Source organism: Tupaia chinensis, unplaced genomic scaffold, assembly GCF_000334495.1.
Source record: "Tupaia chinensis unplaced genomic scaffold, TupChi_1.0 Scaffold149666_1, whole genome shotgun sequence".
Taxonomy (NCBI): Eukaryota; Metazoa; Chordata; class Mammalia; order Scandentia; family Tupaiidae; genus Tupaia; species Tupaia belangeri.
Window position 1 is genome coordinate 1,379,981 of NW_006209511.1, and position 20,901 is coordinate 1,400,881.

The 20,901-nt window shown below is 39.3% G+C and overlaps 1 protein-coding gene across 1 annotated transcript; it reads right to left on the reverse strand.

Annotated features, from left to right (window-relative positions):
* Positions 1-2,673: 2,673 nt before the first annotated feature.
* On the reverse strand, positions 2,674-17,235 carry PPP1R17 (protein phosphatase 1 regulatory subunit 17). Its single transcript, XM_006171497.1, has 4 exons — positions 17,154-17,235; positions 13,692-13,844; positions 12,280-12,432; positions 2,674-2,786 (listed from the first exon to the last, which is right to left on the reverse strand). Exons 1-4 carry the CDS (start codon positions 17,233-17,235, stop codon positions 2,707-2,709), a joined length of 468 nt encoding a protein of 155 aa, XP_006171559.1. The 3' UTR covers positions 2,674-2,706.
* Between the last annotated feature and the right edge of the window lie 3,666 nt (positions 17,236-20,901).

Genomic DNA, 20,901 nt, shown 5'->3' on the forward strand with positions numbered 1-20,901 from the left:
TATAAAGCCATCTTTCAGGAAGAGAGGGCTGATCTTTTAGTTATACTGTGTAAACAATGAGATCCTCTACTTGAAGTGCTCTTCAGATACTGAGTCAACTCCATGAAATTGCTACCTATGAATAACCAAGCAATGAGGATGTGGCAATAGAAGAGGCAGAGACCATGCTCTCAAGGTGTCTTAAAATCATCCTATGTTATGGTTAGACATGGCATTTTAGCTTACAAAATTCTTTTCCACATATTATTTCATTTAATTTTTAAACTATGAAGAAAGAAACATAAAGATTATTATCCTCACTTGCAAAATAGAGAACTAGATTCAGAGAGTTTTAGGGAGCTGGTCAGTATCACAAAGTTAGGGGCTGGAAGCTAAGGCCTTTGTTTCTACAACAGCCCATGTGTCTTCTTCCTGTCAAAGTATATTGGGCTGTGAAAGCCTCCATACTTGAACAGCGGCTTTGGCTTCTGTAACTGGGACCTCCCTTGAAAAACTGCTTCCTTACTAAACTTGCTAAGTTACAGCCAATCACAGCAGCTCAGCTTCAGTCAACCACAGACATTCCTCCTTTTCAACAGTGTTAACTTAGAAAAACTTTAAGATGTAATCAATCCAGTCATTTCCCTCATTCCTCTACTTCCATTTTGTATGTCACTTTCCCATCCCTGCATACATGTCACTTTCCCTCTCTGAAACTTAAATATCGCCCAGTCATAAGGTTACTGGATCCCCAGGGTCTCCAATTCAAATTATGTTTTCTTTTGCTCAGTTAAATTCCACTCAATTAAATTTTAGTTTTTCTTTTAACGTACCTCACCTCAGAAAGTGAGAAATTATGAAGGATTTTCTGAGCAGACTAGGAGTTTATTGAGCATATCTTGTGGGCACTGTGTTTCTACAGCAAGTCTGATAGGGTGGGAGTGCATTTGTGTTTTCTTTTTTTTTTTTTTTAAGAATTATTCGCTACATTTTATTTATTATTATTATTATTTTTCAGTTCACCAGAAAGAGAGAGAGAGGGAAAGGGGGAGGGGGGAAGCTAGAAAGCAAGCCATCAGGTCTAGGACTTGGGGAAGCCCAGTGCCTCAATCACCATGCCACATGCTGGCCCACATTTGTGTTTTCTAAGTGAGGATCCCTTGGTAAAAATTCCTATTGGTGGTAATATTATCCTATTATATACATAAAATTGATTTTTTAAAGCTTATTTATTTTTTCCACGAGAGAGAAAGGGTGTTACCCCAGCCTTCATAACATACCACCCTAGTTTCAACCAGCCCTCCAGATCGTGGGCACACATATGACTGGCATGTTCAGGGAAATTTCTGGGTACAACTCTGGAAACTTCCTATGTGAGTCAGCCTCACAAGGCATTACATTACAGCTGTGCCACCATCTAGTTGCAAGTGGACTGTTAAATATTTATAGCTAATGCAAACATTTTTAAAGCTCTGTAGTCCAAACAAAAAACAAATACAAAATCAACCCAAAACTTATGAGTCTCTTTTGCAACCTCTAGTCTTTGTAACTGTACATAAATAGAGTATTTTTAGGAGAAAGGCATCAGGGCCTAGAGATGTAGATAGAATTATCTTTATTTCCAGAAAAGTCCTACATCCTTTCCATCTTTTTGAGGGAGAAAGAAAGACAGAGGAAATTAATCTGCTGTTGGAACTAGAGCTTTCAACGCTTTCAGTCTTAGATATGATCTGTGTGAATATCTGCTTTTTCTCTTATAGTTCTTATCTATTTCTCTATTGTTTAACAGATAAGTCCCCTGGGCAAAGCTTTCTCACAGGTACCAACAGATTAGACTGGGGCAGGAGATATATACAGAACCCCATTCAATAGCTAACACTACACTTTCCCCTTCCATCCGAGAAAGCATATTGGAGTCCACAAGTGAGAATGTTAAAAATATTAGAATGATATTCACTTGACCTTAATTTTTAAAAAGTAAATTTATCACAAAGAGAGTATTTTGCTTATCATTAGTAATGACTCACTTGCGACACAACTTATAAATGTCAGGTCAATGTGGCTAAGAACTATTGTTTCAAAAAATGAAATGTGTGAGTAAGATAGACCTGCACTCAGCCTCTGGTACTTTCAGCCGAGGTACGGTAGACTGAGTTGTCTTCCTCAGCTCATAAATTCACTGTTAGAGTGGATCTTAAAGAAATGTCACCAGAGACAATAAGACTCTAAGATACAACAGGAGAATTAAAAGAGCATGTTCTTCAAAGCAATTGCGAGTTAGAACCCAATATTCTCATCTCTCTGGCAACAGGGCCTTCCTCAGACTGGTATTTGAGTGATGTTAACTCAAGTCCTGCCCAGTGGCATAAACCAAGAAGTTTTAAAGGATTCCCATGTTATTGTTTCTTTGCTTCATGAATTGATTCAAATGATGCAGAAACTGAACAACAGAACTTTCCCTGTTACCTTCTTATTTGGGATGATCTCTTTTCTTTCCACCACATTGGAAAATAAAAATTCAAAAAGTGGGAATAAAAGCCAGATTCAGGGAAAGTAAGACAAGGAGGTGACGGGCAATCTGGTGTAGTGTGTCTCCTAGGGAAAAGGTGTCTGGATCTGCAAGTCAGACTATGGCAAAATGAGAACAGAAACAAGTCTATTTTTTTCTCTAGGTTACCACAGGGAACCAACCTAACCTATTTACAAGGGGTCTCAGGGGGAATATCTTTAAATAACTATCTTGTCACCATCCTTTTCATCATCTTCCATGATCACTTTAGATCTCTCATCTTCGAACAGTCGCACATCTGCAAAAACAAAGCACAGGTTTGCAATTAAGTGCCTCTAATTAAAATATTAGAGCATCTTGCAGCATAGACACAGTACACAGGAGCGTGGCAACCCAGAAATCTTTGAGTGTCTGCAAAGATAACTGCTAAAGGTGTCAACAGAGAGAGGGAGTTGAATGGCCTTATTTGGTTTTCCCAGAGGTACTAAATGAGGACAACACTCTGGTTTTAAGGGGGAGTCAGAGGCAACTTCCACCCTCTTCTCTATCTGAGCTCTGGTCCTAGGCTTACACATAGTAGGGTAGAAAGTGTATGGATTAGGGGGCCAGCAGGTGGCATGATGGTTAAGGTGCTGGACACTCCCACGTGGCCGACCACAGTTCAATCCCAGACTTGGTGGCTTGCTTTCTCACTTTCCCTCTCTCCTGTGTCTCTCTCTGGTTAAATTAAAATAAACAAATAATTTTTTTTTTTAAAGAAAGTAAGTATATGGATTTTGGAGTCCAACACTTTGGGCTTCTAGTTGAGCCATGCTGTCAATCTATGTCAGACCAGTTATCACCTTCACATGTAAATTTTCTCATACGTAAAACGAGGATGTTGATATTTGTTATAAATGGCTATCAGGACAATTAAGTACAATTCAAATAACAATCTTTAACATAAAGCCACACCTACGGGCAAATAAATGTCAGTTGTTCTGATATTTTCACAATTTGCTAGCTAATTTTCCTTTGGAAAAAAACATGCTATACCTCATGAAGTTAAACTTAAAAGCATATTACTAACATCTGTATAAGATATTTATCTGGGGCCTGAATATGCTGTTTGCAAATGTCAATACCAGTATGACAAAGTATGATAAAGTCCATGGGGTTCAGAGCAAAGTGAGAAAATAAGCGAAATGTGGAAAGCGTTTCATACAGGTATATGGCTTATTTAAAAAGCTGTTCTTTATTTGAGATGATTCTTTTCCTTATTTTGAGGATTGACTATATTCTTTCCTTTTTATGAAACGTTAGTGAGGTTAGGCATTTAAAGCATTCTTATTAGTCAAAATGCAAAGTTGCTGTTCTGATGTTGGGCTTCACTATATTTTATTTTTCAAAGTTTGCTGACCTGTAAAATTCAGAAGTCTCAGTACAATCTTATAGGCTGATCATTTCAAAAAAGATAAGCCAAGGAAGTTTGGTGGGTTCTGCTCATCCTCCAGAGCAGAGTATAAAGCAGGGCCATTTTAATAAAAAGACAGAGGAAGCTTCAATTTAAGGCCAGTCTTCTATAATATCTACCCTGCTCCAGCCAGTCAGTTTTGTTTCCCCACCACTCCACTCCCACGTGGCCGACCACAGTTCAATCCCAGACTTGGTGGCTTGCTTTCTCACTTTCCCTCTCTCCTGTGTCTCTCTCTGGTTAAATTAAAATAAACAAATAATTTTTTTTTTTAAAGAAAGTAAGTATATGGATTTTGGAGTCCAACACTTTGGGCTTCTAGTTGAGCCATGCTGTCAATCTATGTCAGACCAGTTATCACCTTCACATGTAAATTTTCTCATACGTAAAACGAGGATGTTGATATTTGTTATGAATTGTTAACAGGACAATTAAGTACAATTCAAATAACAATCATGGCTATCAGGACAATTAAGTACAATTCAAATAACAATCTTTAACATAAAGCCACACCTACGGGCAAATAAATGTCAGTTGTTCTGATATTTTCACAATTTGCTAGCTAATTTTCCTTTGGAAAAAAACATGCTATACCTCATGAAGTTAAACTTAAAAGCATATTACTAACATCTGTATAAGATATTTATCTGGGGCCTGAATATGCTGTTTGCAAATGTCAATACCAGTATGACAAAGTATGATAAAGTCCATGGGGTTCAGAGCAAAGTGAGAAAATAAGCGAAATGTGGAAAGCGTTTCATACAGGTATATGGCTTATTTAAAAAGCTGTTCTTTATTTGAGATGATTCTTTTCCTTATTTTGAGGATTGACTATATTCTTTCCTTTTTATGAAACGTTAGTGAGGTTAGGCATTTAAAGCATTCTTATTAGTCAAAATGCAAAGTTGCTGTTCTGATGTTGGGCTTCACTATATTTTATTTTTCAAAGTTTGCTGACCTGTAAAATTCAGAAGTCTCAGTACAATCTTATAGGCTGATCATTTCAAAAAAGATAAGCCAAGGAAGTTTGGTGGGTTCTGCTCATCCTCCAGAGCAGAGTATAAAGCAGGGCCATTTTAATAAAAAGACAGAGGAAGCTTCAATTTAAGGCCAGTCTTCTATAATATCTACCCTGCTCCAGCCAGTCAGTTTTGTTTCCCCACCACTCCCTCATACCACTCCATCTCCTGCTTCTTTTATTTAGAGACTTTCCAGATACCTTGAAACATTCCATAAAGATTTAAGCTCGAGGGAGGGAAGCCGTGCACGAGAGACCTGCAACGCTGGACTCCATTCTACAGTGGCAAATTCATGAAAACTATGCATAGGTCTTAATGACTATTTATGTGATTCAGTAGTTTGTCCATAGGATTTTTTTTTCTATTAACTGAGATTTATTGGAAAACAAAAACAGTTTCAAGAGTTTGGCTGAAGCTAAGGCTTTTGTATAAATCACTTAGGAAACACAGTAAGAGTTATTTTCTCTTATACTAGTTGCATAGAGGTTTGGATTTTGATTTGGAAAAAGGGTGTGTATGATAAGAGAACCAAGAGTTAGCAATGTTGATTCCCAAATCTTTCTATCTTTTCCTTCTTTCTTGATATTTCTTCATATTAAGCTAAATTTGGATTGATTCAAAATGGACAAGAGGCTTTAAATTCCCAAATCCTAGATAACTTTCTGGTTACTTTGAGTATCCTTGAAATCTAGTCATATGTTAGAAAAAAAAAAATCCTGTCCTGGGATTTTAGGGATAAGAGGAGCTTATTAAACGATCCAGGACAGCCTTTCCAAAGTGGGCTGAGCTGTCCATGGGAGAATAAGACATTTTAAGTGGAAAATAAACAGCATTTTTTTTTTCAGAGAGAGATTTTTGTTACAGGGTGTATGCGCTTGCTGGAGAGATAGAGAGAGAGAGAGATATCAAAAGCGAGAAATCATCCCTCAAGGGGAATGGCCACACCGCAATCAATCCCTTCTCTTCCATTCTCCTCTCAGGATCTTGGACATGCACACACACATACACACACACACACACACACACAGTGTGAGTTTTAAGCCACTGGGTCTGAGACTCAAACTGCAGTCAAGGGACTAGCAGTTGGTGGGCGTAGTGGCTATGTTGCTGGACTCCCATGTAGGCTTAAACGCACGTTGGACACGTGTGCGTGTGTGCCCAAGATCCTGAGAGGAGAATGGAAAAGGGATTGCAGCAAGGACATCCCCTCTGGGGGGTGATTTCTTGCTTCCTGTCTCTCTGTCTTTCTGGCAAGCGCACACACCCTATAACAAAAAAAACCTCTCCAAACTGCAGTCCATTACATGGGAGTCCAGCAATGTAACCATTGTGCCATCTGCTCATCCCAAGCATTTTATATTAATACAGTTCAGCATTCATTTAAATGTCTTAAAATAAAAATAAATATATGGTAATTCATCAACATTTTGATTTCATGAATATCATTGCTTGGAATGAATCAGAAATCAGCAGCATAACTGCATTCTTGTTCTTGATGTTTCCTGTTATCGGCTTTGATGATTTGAATGTAGCCTAGGTTTGAGAATCACTTGTTCGGTTTGGCTCCCTCTTGCTCCTATGCCTCCTTAAGGAAGCAGATGTATATCTTTGAAGAAAAATGGACTCTAGAGCTAGAAAGCTTTGTTTGATCATTCAACACTGAGCAGATCACTTAACATATTAGACTTTCAGTTGATTAATCTCTAAAGTTCGAGAAAAAATAATTTCTATCTCCTATAGGTTCTGATAGCCCAAAATAGAGGGAGGACTACATTCGTTAATGCTCCAGCTATAGCTTACACGACTTCTGTTAAAACATTTGCCATTGAATGATTATACAGTCTATCCATCTCCTCATGGCGTTTTTATCATCTGGCACTAGACTTGGAATTTGAGGGACTTCAAAAAGTTTGTGGAAAAATGAAATTAGAGATTATTTTGGTGCAAAAAAGTTTTAAAATCCATGCATATTTTTTCTCATAATACCCATTTTTCATAAACTTTTTAAAGACTCCTCTAGAGGAGATATTTAGTGAATGTCTGAAGAAGTTTCTTCCCTTCCTCCTCCCTCCATATAGGACTGTTTAAGGAACTGGGCTGTTTGTAAGACCTTTGAGTGTTTTAAGGCCAAAGGCTGGCAGCCTTGGCAGCCCAGTCTTTAGGGGTCAATCACACTTGCAGTCAAATGTTTTAGAGCATGGTCGCAACCAGGCACTATCTAAAGCGGATCACTTGCATTATAGGTATGTGCCTCTTGTCTGAGGGAGCTACGTACCCTCAGGGCTAAGGTTCCACCTCTCCTAATAAACCACACCAGGGAGACTGTTGTATTCTCAGCAAGACAGAAGAAGTATCACTTTCAAAAGATATATGTGTCTTTTTCCTTTGTACAAGTATATTATTTTGATCTTTGATTCCCTGAACTGCCCCCAAATTCACAGCTCATAAACTAATTTTCCAGGAGGCTTCTCTTTAATGTTCCCATCCTCACTATTTTTTTTTTTCCCTTTTGCTGCAGAGCTCAGCTAAAGACTTCTTTAAACAGGCTTTAGCTGCCCAAATCTGACCAATCACAACCAATGCTCCTTGCTATGCTGCCGCTAAGATGGGGGCTCTGGCAAATGTGGCTTGAGCTGGGAACAAGCCTGGGTTGGCAAGGAAGTCTGAGATGACTCCCCATTAAGGGGCCATTCTGGCAGTTAGAACTTGTCAAATAAGCTCATTAACCTAGGGGAATGAAGGTAGTTAGCAAGAGATTTAGAATGGGAAGAGAATCCTTGTCCAGTTCTCACTTGCCAAGGGCTAATGAGAGGAGATGTCTCCAGAGTGTATTTGTCTGTGAGTTCCTCTCAACACCCTTATTAGAACCAATGTGAGTCTTTCTGAACATCTGCCGAAGGCTCTATCCTTATCAGCTTAACTAGCATTTCAATTACTGCCAAATCTTTAGATACTAAAAAGACTCTCCAAAACAAACTACTTCAGCTAATATACTAATACAACTAGAATCATACAACAATATCTATAATTGCACATACTTATAACAGAGATTTGCTGATTCGAGGAATTCCTTAGTGTTTATAGAGTCTATGGATATATACTCCCCAAACTCTATTTACTCTGTGTTGTTTCATAAACCTTCCTGATTCCATAGGGAAGCTGCTCTCTTAGAATGTAGGTATTTGGGTGTTCAGAAGCATCCACTGCCAGGTGAACAGATGTCAATACTTTATAAATTCTCTTAAATCATCAGATTTATATGAAGAGGTAAAATGCTATGACTAGGAGAATTCACATCTTCAGAAATAGTTTGAGTTATTGCAAAGAATGTAAGATCGAACAGAGAATGGAGGCAAACTAACACTTTTTATATATACCTTTAATATGCCAGGAACTCTGCTAAGTACTTTACTTAATTGTGCTAACAACTCTTTGAGGCAGATTTTTTTTTTTTTGAGAGATTTTCACTGTAGGGCGTGTGCGCTCACCAGACAGACAGAGAGAGACATAGAGACAGGAAGCGAGAAATCACCCCCCAGGGGGGATGGTCACGCCGCAATCCCTTCTCCTCCATTCTCCTCTCGGGATCTTGGGCACGCACGCACACACGCCCGGCGTGAGTTTTAAGCCACCGGGTCCGGGACACAAACCGCGGTCGACTACGTGGGAGTCCAGCGACATAGCCATTACGCTAACTGCTGGTTCCCGAGGCAGATTTTTTGATATCCCTTTTAAGGACAGATGAAATGAAGGAGGTTTTTATAGTTTCTGTTAATTTTCCAGAGCCATAAAGCTAGCATGGGGAAGAACTAGATATCAAGCCCAGATCTTTTTGACTCCAAAGCCCATGTTCAATTCTATGTACCAGCATGACTCAATGCCCATAAATATTTTTATCCCTCAATTAAGTCTTTCTTTAAAATGGTTTTGATAAAAACAGAATCAAGATGGGCAGAAAATAATGTTTCCATAGGGTACTGCAGAATTATGGTTGCCAATCAGAATACCAAGTCAACAGATACTTTTTGAGCACTGCTATTTAGAAAATTCTGGACTAGACATTCGAAGTCAATATCAGAAATATAAGGCAACAACAGTCCAGTCCTTATGAATTCATCAATCAAGTTGTTGGTATGTCAATTTAAGTAACAGCTTAGTGGCAACAAGAACTACAAAGATAATACTAGGGCCAGGCTATGGGGTAGTGGGCTGGATTCCACATGGCTGACTACATGATTTGAATCCCAGACCTAGCGGCTTAAAAAAAATACACTAAGGGGAGGGACCAGCAGTTAGCATAATGGCTGTGTCGCTGGACTCCCATGTAGTCAACTGCGGTTCTCGTCCTGGACGCGGTCGCTTAAAACTCACGCCGGGTGCATGTGCATGCATGCCCAAGATCCCAAGAAGAGAACGGAGGAGAGGGGATTGCAGCGTGGCCATCCCCCCTGGGGGATGATTTCTTGCTTTCTGTCTTTCCATCTCCCTCTGTCTGTCTAGCGAGTGCACGCGCCCTATAGCAAAAACCTCTCTGAAAAAATATACACTAAGGGTGTCTGTGTGTGTGTCTGTGTGTGTGTATGTGAGTGTGTGCCCAAAATCCTGAAAGGAGGGAGAGATTGGAAAGAAGAGATTGTGGCGTGATCATCCCCCATGGAGGGTGTTTTCTCACTTTTTCTCTCTCTGTCTCTCTCCAGCAAGTGTACATGCCCTCTGGCAAAAACTAAAAACAAAAAGGTTATATTAAAAGGAATGACAAAGTCTTGGGTATTGGGACCAGCAGTTAGCGTAATGACTATGTCGCTGGACTGCCATGTAGTCGACCGTGGTTCGAGTCCCAGACCCAATGACTTAAACTCACGCTGGGTGTGTTTGCGTATGTGCCCAAGATCCTGAGAGGAGAATGGAGAAGGGATTGAGGCATGGCCATTCCCTCTGGGAGGACGATTCTCGCTTTCTGTCTCTCTCTTTCTGGCGAGCACATGCACCCTATAGAAAAACCTCTAAAAACAAAAAAAAAGTCTTGGGTATTTGCATGCCCATGACTAGTACAGAGTTAGTTTACAAGAGAAAGATATCATTTTGCACTTGAGGGGATGGCTTTGAGCTGACTGAGACCTTATAGATTAACTGGGACTTGGACAGAGGGGAGCATGGGGGGAATGTGTGATCAGCTGGGAGATCAGTATGGGGAGGAATGCAGGTAACCCAGAATAGTGGCTGCAACAGGTTCAGACCCTCCCACCAGGTCCCTAGTCCATTTCTCCAGATAATTGTCTCCTCATGCCCCACTCTTCCTTGCTTGGCTCTGCTTCTTATTTGCAAATCAGAAAACATGTGATGTTGTCTGTGCTTCTATTTTTTTCTTCTTAAATTTTATTTCAGGATAGCAAATCTTTGACACAGGTAAAAAAAGAAAGGGTTAAAGTTCACTTGAGTTACACAATGATACTTCAAAAACTTCATGAAAAAATTAATGAATTAAAATAAGAGTTTTGGCACAAAGAAAATTGAAATCCATGCACATTTTTTTTCATAGTATACTTTTTTGTGTGTTATTTTCTTGTACTTTCAGCACATTTATATTATCTTAGAAGCTTGAATGTAGTCAGTGCTCAGGAAAGCTGTCTCTAGATGTGTGTGTGTGTGTGTGTGTGTGTGTGTGTGTGTGCATGAGAGAGAGCTAGAGAGAAAGAGTTGGTACTGAACACACCCAGATGAGGTCATATATTCACTATCACCTTAGTATTCAGATAAGTGGTGAATTTGAAGGGATGGTAGAGGTAAGTAAGGGGAGATGAGAAGAGAGGAAGAGGGGAGGAAAAAGAAAAATGTGCAGAGAATACAAATCCCATGGAACTTGGGCCCAGATCCCCTAATATGGCCGCGGGGTCTCTTATCCCTGAATTTGTCATGATGTCTTCTAAATTTTTTTTGACTTTTCTCTTTGTTAAATAAAATAATAGGGAAACATCATTTTATAATAACAACTAAATAGCATCTCATGCCAAAAAAGTGTTCCTTCCAACTCTCATAATGCTAAAAGTCTGAACCACAGGCTAGTGCAATGAAAAACTGGCTCAAGTTGAGACAGACTTTGATTTGAGCCCCAGCTCTGCCACAGAATGTATTAGATCTTAGTCCATTTATTTATACTCATCCCATCATCAGGCCAGCCTGTCAGCCAATGAGGTATTCACCCATCACTTTCATTCATGAATGATTTTAATGTGGCTAAATTAAATAAAATCCCTCTCCATTTCTTTCTGTGTAAAGAGATATAATAGCTACTCTATTGTGTTACTCAATCGATTTTTTAAAAATCCATAATGCATGTCATGCTCAGTAACTGATGTTTAGTAAGTTTTCATCAAACATTAGTACATAACTATCTACTGGGTAGTCAGAAGAGTCATGACATATTTGTCTGTTTTTCAATCCAAAAATACATTGTGACTTTTCTAATGACCCAATATGTAATAAAGCACACATCATCCAGCTACTTGTGTGCCACCACTTAGGATGCTGGAAGACTCTTGGGAGGCCCAGGTTTGGAGCTCAGGACAAGCTGGACATGCCAGGCATGGTTGTACACGTATGTGTACTAATTGAAAGACTGGGACAGGAGGATTGTGGCATGGCCAGACCCTGACAGAAATGCCTATCCCTGACAGTCCCTTTTCCTCTTTCTTCTTCCCTTTCTCTCTCTTATAAAGGAGGGACACATACACACACACACACACACACACACACACAAACAGTATCATAGTCTAATCATGAAATATAAATGTCTTATTCCCCAGCTTATACATTACCTTTCCAGGGACAAGGACATTATTTCACACGCTGATTCCCTTATAACCTGGGGTTGTACACAAAGTCTGATAAAAAATCTTTTCGGTTTGATTTAAAACACATTGGTATTTATACATCTCTCTGCTTCGCCCACCCCCATTTCAGGAATTTTCCCAATTAGTCCAGGCATCCAGGGAGAATCAGTCATCAGCACAGAATACACAACTGAGGGAAGAATGGAAGGAGACTTTGACTCTTTTCAAGGACCCACTGACATTTCTGTTTCACTAGCTCAGTGAATTTGACCAGCTCTGCTGAAGCATGAGTAATGTTCTGACCCTCCCTCATCCCCAGGTCAGCCCCTGGGGAACTGCCAGTGGAGAAAAACCTGGAAGGCAGCAGTAAATGTGGATCCTCCCCAGAGTGGAGACAGGACAAAGGCTGTGCCCCTGGCACCTCCAGATGGTAAGACTCCTGACCTGCTCCCATCACCCCCTGCAAATGCCCTGCACCAGCTCTTTTACCTGCTGCAAAGGGGGACATGTGCAGGGCAGGTGTATCTTTTCTCCTTGGCTTTTTCTGTTCCAGGTCGCTGTTATAAAGAGCAGGGCTTATTTTGCCCTTTGGATGCCTCTCTTGAACATCGTATCTTTTAATTAAATGTTCTGAAAGCACATCTGCATGGTTAAGGGAACAGAGAGAGAAACACAGTCAAATACATATATCCTAATCTATGAGGTTTGTGTACACATACTTATTTTAATAAAAGACATTTCTTAATAGGAAGAATAGTTTTTATGAGGCTTCACTAGGAACATCTTCTATTTGAAGGGTTTTACATACATATCTGATTTCAATTTACTTTCATAAAATCTTGAGGAATTTAATGTTGCAACTACTGTCAAATATCTGAGGAAAGTGAGGCAAAGGCATGTGCCAAGGGTTTGTTTCAGTTCATGGGTGATGGGCAGGAATTGACTCATGTTTCTCTGCCTCCATTGTCCATTCCCTTTAGTCAGAGGGGATCATATGCTGCTCTTCAAGCTACATACTACACACATCTACCCTGATGCCTAATTGCCACTCTTACCTCCACCCATCTGCCTTCTCACTTGAATTTTACATGTGAAATTTTCCTCCATTATGTAATAAATCTCTAAAAACAGCCCTTCTATATAATTTCCCACAATTTACTACTCAGAAGGAGTTCCTGAAGTTCTTAAATCTGAACTTATTTCATTATGAAGTTGCTTCTCAATATTTCAGCTATTTATGTGCTGCTGGTATATCTTATAAATCTGAAGTGTGCTTCCTAGGAAGATCTGTGTTTCATGTGTTTTGTATCCTTCAAAGTGTGTTTTGAATAAAGAGAACATTACATAAATGACCAGGAAGGATTGGGAAAAGGAAACAAAACCAAACAAAACTTTTAGAAATGAGAGAGTATCACACATTACCTCTCAGGGTGTCACAGAGACATGTTAGCTGTTCACTAAACTGTTCTGCTTTCTCCTGGGCATGGAGCTGGGGCATATTTTCCAGACTTCCTTGCAGTCAGGTGAAAACCTGTAACTGGTGGACACCTGGAAACATAGACCATCTTGCCAATCCTCGATTCTGTCTGCCTACCATGCCTGCTGGTCACCAATGCTCCTGGGGACTTCAGAAGCTCATGGTGACTTTGCCCACCATGTGTTTATGTCAGAACCTCCAGCAGCCTGAGTCCCTGAATCACTACGTGGAGGAAGATTGCCTGCTCCACTCCCAACTTTCACTGTCAGAGAATGGAAAATAATGTATTGTAAGTATTGCATTGTATTAAGCCTCTAATATTTTAGAATTTAAATATCCAAAGTTAAAGGAAAAACTCGGTGAGACCAATGTGCTCTAGTAGTAAACAATTCCCTTTTGCTGTGCAAATGGACTTCACCATTACCTGGTATAAAAGGTGGAATATGCAGTGCTGGTGTATCTTTTCTCCTTGGCTTTTTCTGGTCCAACTCAACGTTCAAGGTAGCCTGTGGATTTTTCCCCTTTCTTGGCTTCTTTTTGAGGTCACAGTCCTTAATGAACTGGTCTGAAAGATCATCTGATTTTTGACAGGATGGAAAGAAAAAAAGGAAAGACAACACGAGTAAAGGTCCAGTCACAAACAGGTTGGTTTCCAACTATACCAGTTGAAGGGATTGGGGGAGGGTAGAGGTCATTTGATATGAAAAACAAAAGTATTTATTTATTTTGATCCCTTCTACAGTACAGTGCATGAATACATATAATGAAATAGAAAACTGGAATTCTGTAAGACTTCAGAAGAATTCAAATGGGATGGATCATAAGGCAAAAAGGAACTTAAAAATATGGTCAGGCAAATGGAAAAGTGAATTTCAGCTAAATTTCCAATGGATAATAAGTTTTCTGTATTAAATGTTCCACTTTGTTTAAGGCTTGCTATCTTTGCATCCCCCATGTGCCAATATAAAATCCTGAGTTCCCTTGGTCTCAGAAAGTTCATTAGGATTCTCAGTGAGTTTTTCATTTGCCCTAGTTTCTAGGGCCAGCCAAGTCCTTCTGCTGGTTGACATTAGACTTCAGCATCTTTACACTGTCCTCTGGCTTTGCAGCTCTTCTGTTTACCTACCCTAACTCAAGGTCCTCTTGTCATCTTAATAAGTCTTACTTGTATGTTTATTATTTGCAGTTGCCTGTATTACCTCATCCAGAGCTTGTGGTTCCTGATTTCTGTCTCATTCATCAGAAGTCATTATAGGTAATGGATCCAATCTGATCACTCCTTGTTCATGAAAGTCTTCTCTCTGCTTCATCTTTCTCCTCTGTGCTTTGTTCATGTTCCTCTCTTTGAGTTTCTTGTCCTTGCTTGAGCCCTCAGTCATTTTTCTATAATGATTTATCTCCAGTTCTGGACAGAGACGTCCTATAGATTAATTATTATATCCTTTTTTTGGTAATTTTATTTTTGTTTCTCCCTCTAATAAATTAATGTTGAATGGTTAAGTAGAGTCAGATGGATCTGAGTTCAAATCTTAACTGTCATTTGCCAGTCCAAGAACATGAACCTCAGTTTATAGAAACTTTAATATTCTCTCAGTGTTTAAAATGAGAATAAGATAAACTCTGTGTGTGTGTGTGTGTGTGTGTGTGTGTGTGTGTAAGAGAGAGAAACAGTGCAAGAAGGAGCAAGAAAGAAGTAAACTTGCTAATGTGTGCAAAGTGTCTGATATATTTGCTATATTACAGATGCTCAAAAAATGTTACTCTGCCACTGTTCATCCTTTAAGCTTCCATCAGACCAAGATAAGTCTCCCACTGTCATAAGTCTTTTCATAGTAATTCCAGTTATGAGTGTGCTTTTTCATTTTCTGAATATCCACAGTATTTTTGCTCAGGTAACTTTATTGTTTGTTTGTTTTAAATAATTATTTTATTTAACTTTATTTATTTATTTTAATCTGACCAGAGAGGGACAAAGTGAGTGAGAGAGAGAGGAACAGTGAGAAAGCAAGATGCCAGGTCCAAGACTTGAACTGCAGTTGGCCATGTGGGAGTCCAGCACCCTTAACCACCACACCACCTGCCAGCCCCCTCAAATAACTTTTAAAAGATGGTCTAGTTATCATTTTTGCATGTTTTCTCTGCCCCTTCTAATGGCAAGTATCTTGTATTTAAGTTCCCTAGCAGCAATGAATACATAATTGTTGAATGTGTGCTTGTGTGAATGTACTCAAATATATTTAGCATGAGAAGCTATTCTGCCAGGATTCAAATAAGCCACAAGACAATGAAACTATTTGTCTTCTCTGAAATCTCTAGCTACAGGCTGAAACCAGATCTACAAATATGAATGAGTATGAGGAAATTTGGAAATTAATTGGATCTTTTATCTTCTTCTTTCCTTCTTTCTTTTTCTTTCTTTCATCCCTTCTATCTTTCTATCATTAGGTCCACATTATCAAAAGATACCTAACATAATCCTGTCAAATCAAATAGCATCATTCTCTTTAGCCACATTTCATAGTAATAAGTATTCCTTTTCACTCATTAAGTTTGATAAATTCATCCAACATTTTAATTTAATTTAACATTTATTGCAGTTGTAGTATGTGTAAAGCACTGATAATAGTAATTCTACATTAAGGTTGCTTACACAATAAAAGAGAGGAAAGAAACGCTTTCTTGAGTACCAATTATGATTTCACATCATTCTAGCATATAGGATGGGCCAGAAGTTTTTGGGTTTTATTAATGCCAGTGATTTTCAGTTGTTAAATATTAATATCATCCCTGGATATATTCTTTCATTTAGTCCTCACTCTAAGCCTATAAAGAGAGTATGTAATTATCTCCAACTTGCAGATGATGAAACTGAGTGAGGTTCTGAAAGTCAGGTAAAAGATTTGCTGGCAGGTAATGGGATTAGGATTAAGCCTAGTCTCTCAGACTATATATCTTTAGTGCCTGGCTGAAAAAAATAATGTTTAAAATTTGTTATTGCAGAATGCAGCTAGTTCTCCCAATGATATTATACATACCATAGTCATTTGTTGAATGAATGAATGTTGCTGAAAATGGGTGCTGCTCAACTGTGGGGTGTCTGCAGGTACAGGCTAGATATGACCCTGTGACATGTGGGCCACCATGCAACTCTAGGATATTAGTCCATGCATTACAGAGCACAAGACATTTTCTTCAATTTTGACTTTTACTTCAATTGCACTTTTTCCCATTTTTGAAGAAATCCTGAACATAAAATATCTTGATGGCAAATGCGGAGAGGGGAAAGGAGGGGGGAGTCATAACCAGGCAAGGCATAAACAAAGGCTATGAATATGCAAAAGACCCATCCATCAAAAGTCTGAGTGTCTCATTTTTAGAAATGGGTAGAGGCAGAAATGTTTCTGGTATTTTCATTACAAAGGTTATGCAAAAAGTCAGTTCTGGAAAGGAAACAGATTGACAATAAAGCAGAAAAAGGCTATTTAAAATTCTGCCTTGATAGGCAAAGAGAGATATTTGAAATATTTTATTGGCACTGCATGCGGTGTGTAAGTGTGCCGGGAAATACTGGAAATAAGCTCTACTGCCACATTCCATTTATTACCTCAAAAATGCTCTGTCTGGGACTCTGTCAGACCAAGAAAAAGGACAATGCCTTCTCTCTCTCTTTCTTTCTCCCCAAACTTCTCTCCAGTGCTTGAGCTAATATTTATATAGCAGACCCCTAAGACTCATGGCTATTTGCCTGCCCATCTGTTGTTGGCTGTCATCAAAAGGCACAGACTGTAAGGTTTCAGGGGGCCTCTCTTTGACTTGCCTGCAAACTAAATGGCAGAGACACTCCCTTTCTGCCTTCCACTACTGACATTCACATTGGAGCATTTACCCAAGTGACTGCAGAGAGGGTCCAGCTTGTCCAATCTATCTTCAGAGAGCTCTAGTGGCTGCATTTGCTCAGTGGACATCATCAAAAGAGGGTATGTGTATTTCTTCTCCAACACTACAGAAGTACAAGAAACAGTCCATAAGTATGCCTTCTGTTAATTTATTCACTCATTACACAATTATATTTATTGAGCACTTACTATTATGTTCCCAATCCAATCCCATTTTTCAAGGCTGCTTTTTATATTTTGCAACTAGGAACTCTGAACTTGAGATTCAAGCCAAAATAAAGTGAATCACACCACACGCAAATACACATGTGTGCTTGCACAGATTCATCAGTAATTGTTATGTATCAAATATTTAATGCTTGCCTTCTCTCAGAGGTACTTTGAGAGTCTCAGAATGAATACTTGTTAAGTCTGAATTAGAAATGATGTATCTGAGAGTAGCAGAAAATCTTTATTAGACCCTGCCTATATTTCTATGTTAGGTTCTACATAGTATTACAGTTTCTTCACAAATTAAGAAACTAAGAGAAAGTGTAATTGATTTACTTTGTTACACTAACTAAATAACCAAGCCTAGATCCAATTCCATTTTTTGCATACTCCATTAGACACCAAGTTTCTTAAAAATAAAAGTGAATCTTTTTAACCCAAATTGAACAAGTCTTCTAGTTTTCTACCACTACATCTTAAAACTATAAAGTAATGAGACAGCCAGTCCATCCATATTACGGTGGTGATAGAGATGTGATAGGAACAAATTTAGGTCTCGAATGGATCTCTATTATTTACTCCATAGGGACTACTGAGAGGACAGCAAGTCTGTTCCCCTTCCTCTATCGCTCATGTACCCTGGACCACAAATCAGACCTGTTAGTTATTGCCCTTGTCCAGAAAAAGTGGAAATATGGAATGGGTATGTGCCAGGAATTAATGAAAAAATGCATTAGCTTAGAATTATAGAAAATTGTCATTGAAGTCTGACTAGATTATGTTTCTTGAGTTCTTTTTAGATAATTTATTATTAGGTCTTACCATTTCAAGAATGGTGGAGGAGGAGTGAATAAAATTAAAATGACTCAATTGACTTCTTCTCTTGAGATTCCTAGATAGCCAGCATGCGGATGAACACACAGGCCAGTTGTACTAACATTTCAAGCTCGTGGAATGAGTTCAACTCAGTTGTCTTCTGAGGAATTTACCACTTTTCTCTGGAAAGACTGGAGGGCCTCTCCCTTATGAGCTGAGATCATTGCATAGCAGATGGAGCCATTAACTGATCACTTGAGCACAGCTTTTAGTGTCACTCTGAGCAGACAGATTGTGCTGAGTGACTTTAGCAGAAATCAATTCAGATTATTGTTTTTAGTGTATATATAGAGACTGCCTGGGACCATACACAAGTATGCCTCTGCCTAGGGTTGGCCAGGCGCACTAGCTTTAGTGGAGGGAAGAGCCATGGGAAAATCACTAGGGATGAGGGGGCTCATGCTGAGATCTCAAGACAGTTCTGGTATGGTCCTATGCACCTGCTTCCCCAATCCTCCTCTCTTAGGGTGGCGCCATGGGCCCAGTTGTAGATGTTGCGCTGAAAATCACCCTGTGGAGGATCTGGTCAAAATATTCCTTCTCCATAAGAAAAACCTAAAGCTCAAAGAGGTTAAAATGGGCTATCATGAGTTATGTTCTTTGGGTCAGAGTCTTCATTAGAACTCAGGCCCCTGCTGCCTACTCTAGGTCCTATCTGGCAATATATCCCTCTCTTTCTCCCCAACCTAGGGCAAGCTATTCTTTGCACTTATATCATGTGGCTATTCCTATGTTCCCAATAGCTAGATAGTTCATCTGAGCCTGGGCTTTTGAATCAAATAGACTTAGGCAGTTCTCAGCTTTGAACTAAAAAGTCATACAACTGTGATGAAGTTGCTAAATCTTAACAACTTAATGAAGGGAAAATGGAGCCCAAGTGCAATATACTGATTTTTGCCCCTTCTCCCTGCAAGCTATTGTTGCTATGATAAAATTGAGAAAGACTCACATCTTCGTAGTGCCCACATAGACTGGCACCCAGGGATATATGTCCCTTTGTGCACTTCAAGTTGTTGTTGTTTTTTTTTAACCTTAAGTTTTCTTGTCTGTAAAAGAGAGAAAATAATACCTATCTCCTAGAATTACTATGAAAATGAAATAGAATAGTTCTTGTTTAGTAAGTTGTGGGCATTGTTCAAGTGGCCCCTATTGCTTTGCAACATTATTTGTATTATACCGTATTAGGTAGCTGACTAGCAGAGACCAGCTGGATATAACTGAAACACTCCAGACACAATTGAGCAATATTTTCTCTCAGATGCTGAGCTATTAGAGGACCAGCCTTTACCTGAACAAAGCTACTATGGCAGCACAAGCCTAGAGAAAGAGGAACCTAATCTTGGCCAATAAGTGGACAGGATTAATTCAACAGGCCAGAGGTTCCTGGACAAGGAGATGAAAACCCATGGTAAATCACAAAATTCACACAACTTCTTCTACACAATAACTCATATCATCAAGAAATGAACACTATTTTCTCCAAAAAAAAAAAGGGAATCAACAGTTAGCATAATGGCTATGTCTCTGGACTCCCACATAGTCCACCGCGGTTCACGTCCCAGACCCGGTGGCTTAAAACTCACGCCGGGCACGTGTGCATGCAGGCCCAAGATCCTGAGAGGAAAATGGAGGAGAAGGGATTGTGGTGTGACTGTCCCTCCTGGGGGGTGATTTCTCACTTTCTCTCTTTCTGTCTCTGTCTGTCTGTCTGGTAAGCGCATGCCCCCTATAGCGAAAACCTCACCAAAAAAAAAAGAATTGAACATTATTTTAAAACATTGTAAAAAGAATAATGGTGATGAGTCAATAAGACTGCTTGCTGAGGGGCCGAGAGATGGATTTTACATTACAAAACTGTGCCATGCTTGGCAGAGATGTATTTTGCCCATGGGTTTAGAAGATACTTTTATCATAGATGATGTCATTACAGCCTTCTTCGAAGAAAGTCATCACACAGAGGAAAGAACAAGTTCGTGTAGGAGAGAGATATTTAGTTTAATATAGTCTTATTGATCATTACCTCTGTACCTGTCTGTTGAATGTTATGTAAGATGACACCCTCTCCTGACCCACTCTCCATGTCCGCTCAGTGGGAAAGTGTGTTCTTATGAAAGAATCAGTATAAGATAGGAGCTGGTCTAATACTTGAACCAAGAAATGGAATGTTTCCATGTCCTATTCTGGACCCCGCCAAGTAGTTCTCTCTTTAATTCGGGTTTCACATGAAGCAGGTATCATAAAGGATGTTGTCCAAGGAAGGTTTCATCAACTCCCTCAGCAACTCCCTATAATTTAGGGACTTTCTGAGGCACCAACTCTTTCTTTCATACCTAAATGGTTCTCAGGGTCTTTGGATACCAACCAAAAAGCCAGGGCCTTCAGAGATACCTGTTGACCAATACTTTGTATTTGAGGGTGTTTCATAAGCTGTCCCTAACACAAAATCTGTGACTCCTTTAACATTCTTTTACCACATATTAGTACCACATGGTCTCTGAACTATAACACTTACACGAGATGACCTGTACTGCTACCGTGATTGTTAATATTGCCCAAGAACCCTTGTTTGACAAGCCAAATGTGCTGTAGAAATCAGGATAGTTTAACTAAGTAACATGCCCAGTAGAGTCTCAGGAAGCACTGGCAATTGCA

Bases quoted from the DNA above. Each gene is read 5' to 3' on its own strand.
- PPP1R17 (XM_006171497.1), bottom strand. From the start codon at position 17,235: ATGATGTCCACTGAGCAAATGCAGCCACTAGAGCTCTCTGAAGATAGA. The intron at 12,433-13,691 runs GTAATGGTGAAG...TTAACCATGCAG, and splicing joins TATTCCACCTTTTATACCAG to ATGTGCTTTCAGAACATTTA. The intron at 2,787-12,279 runs GTAAAAGAGCTG...TTGTTTTTGCAG, and splicing joins CATGTCCCCCTTTGCAGCAG to ATGTGCGACTGTTCGAAGAT.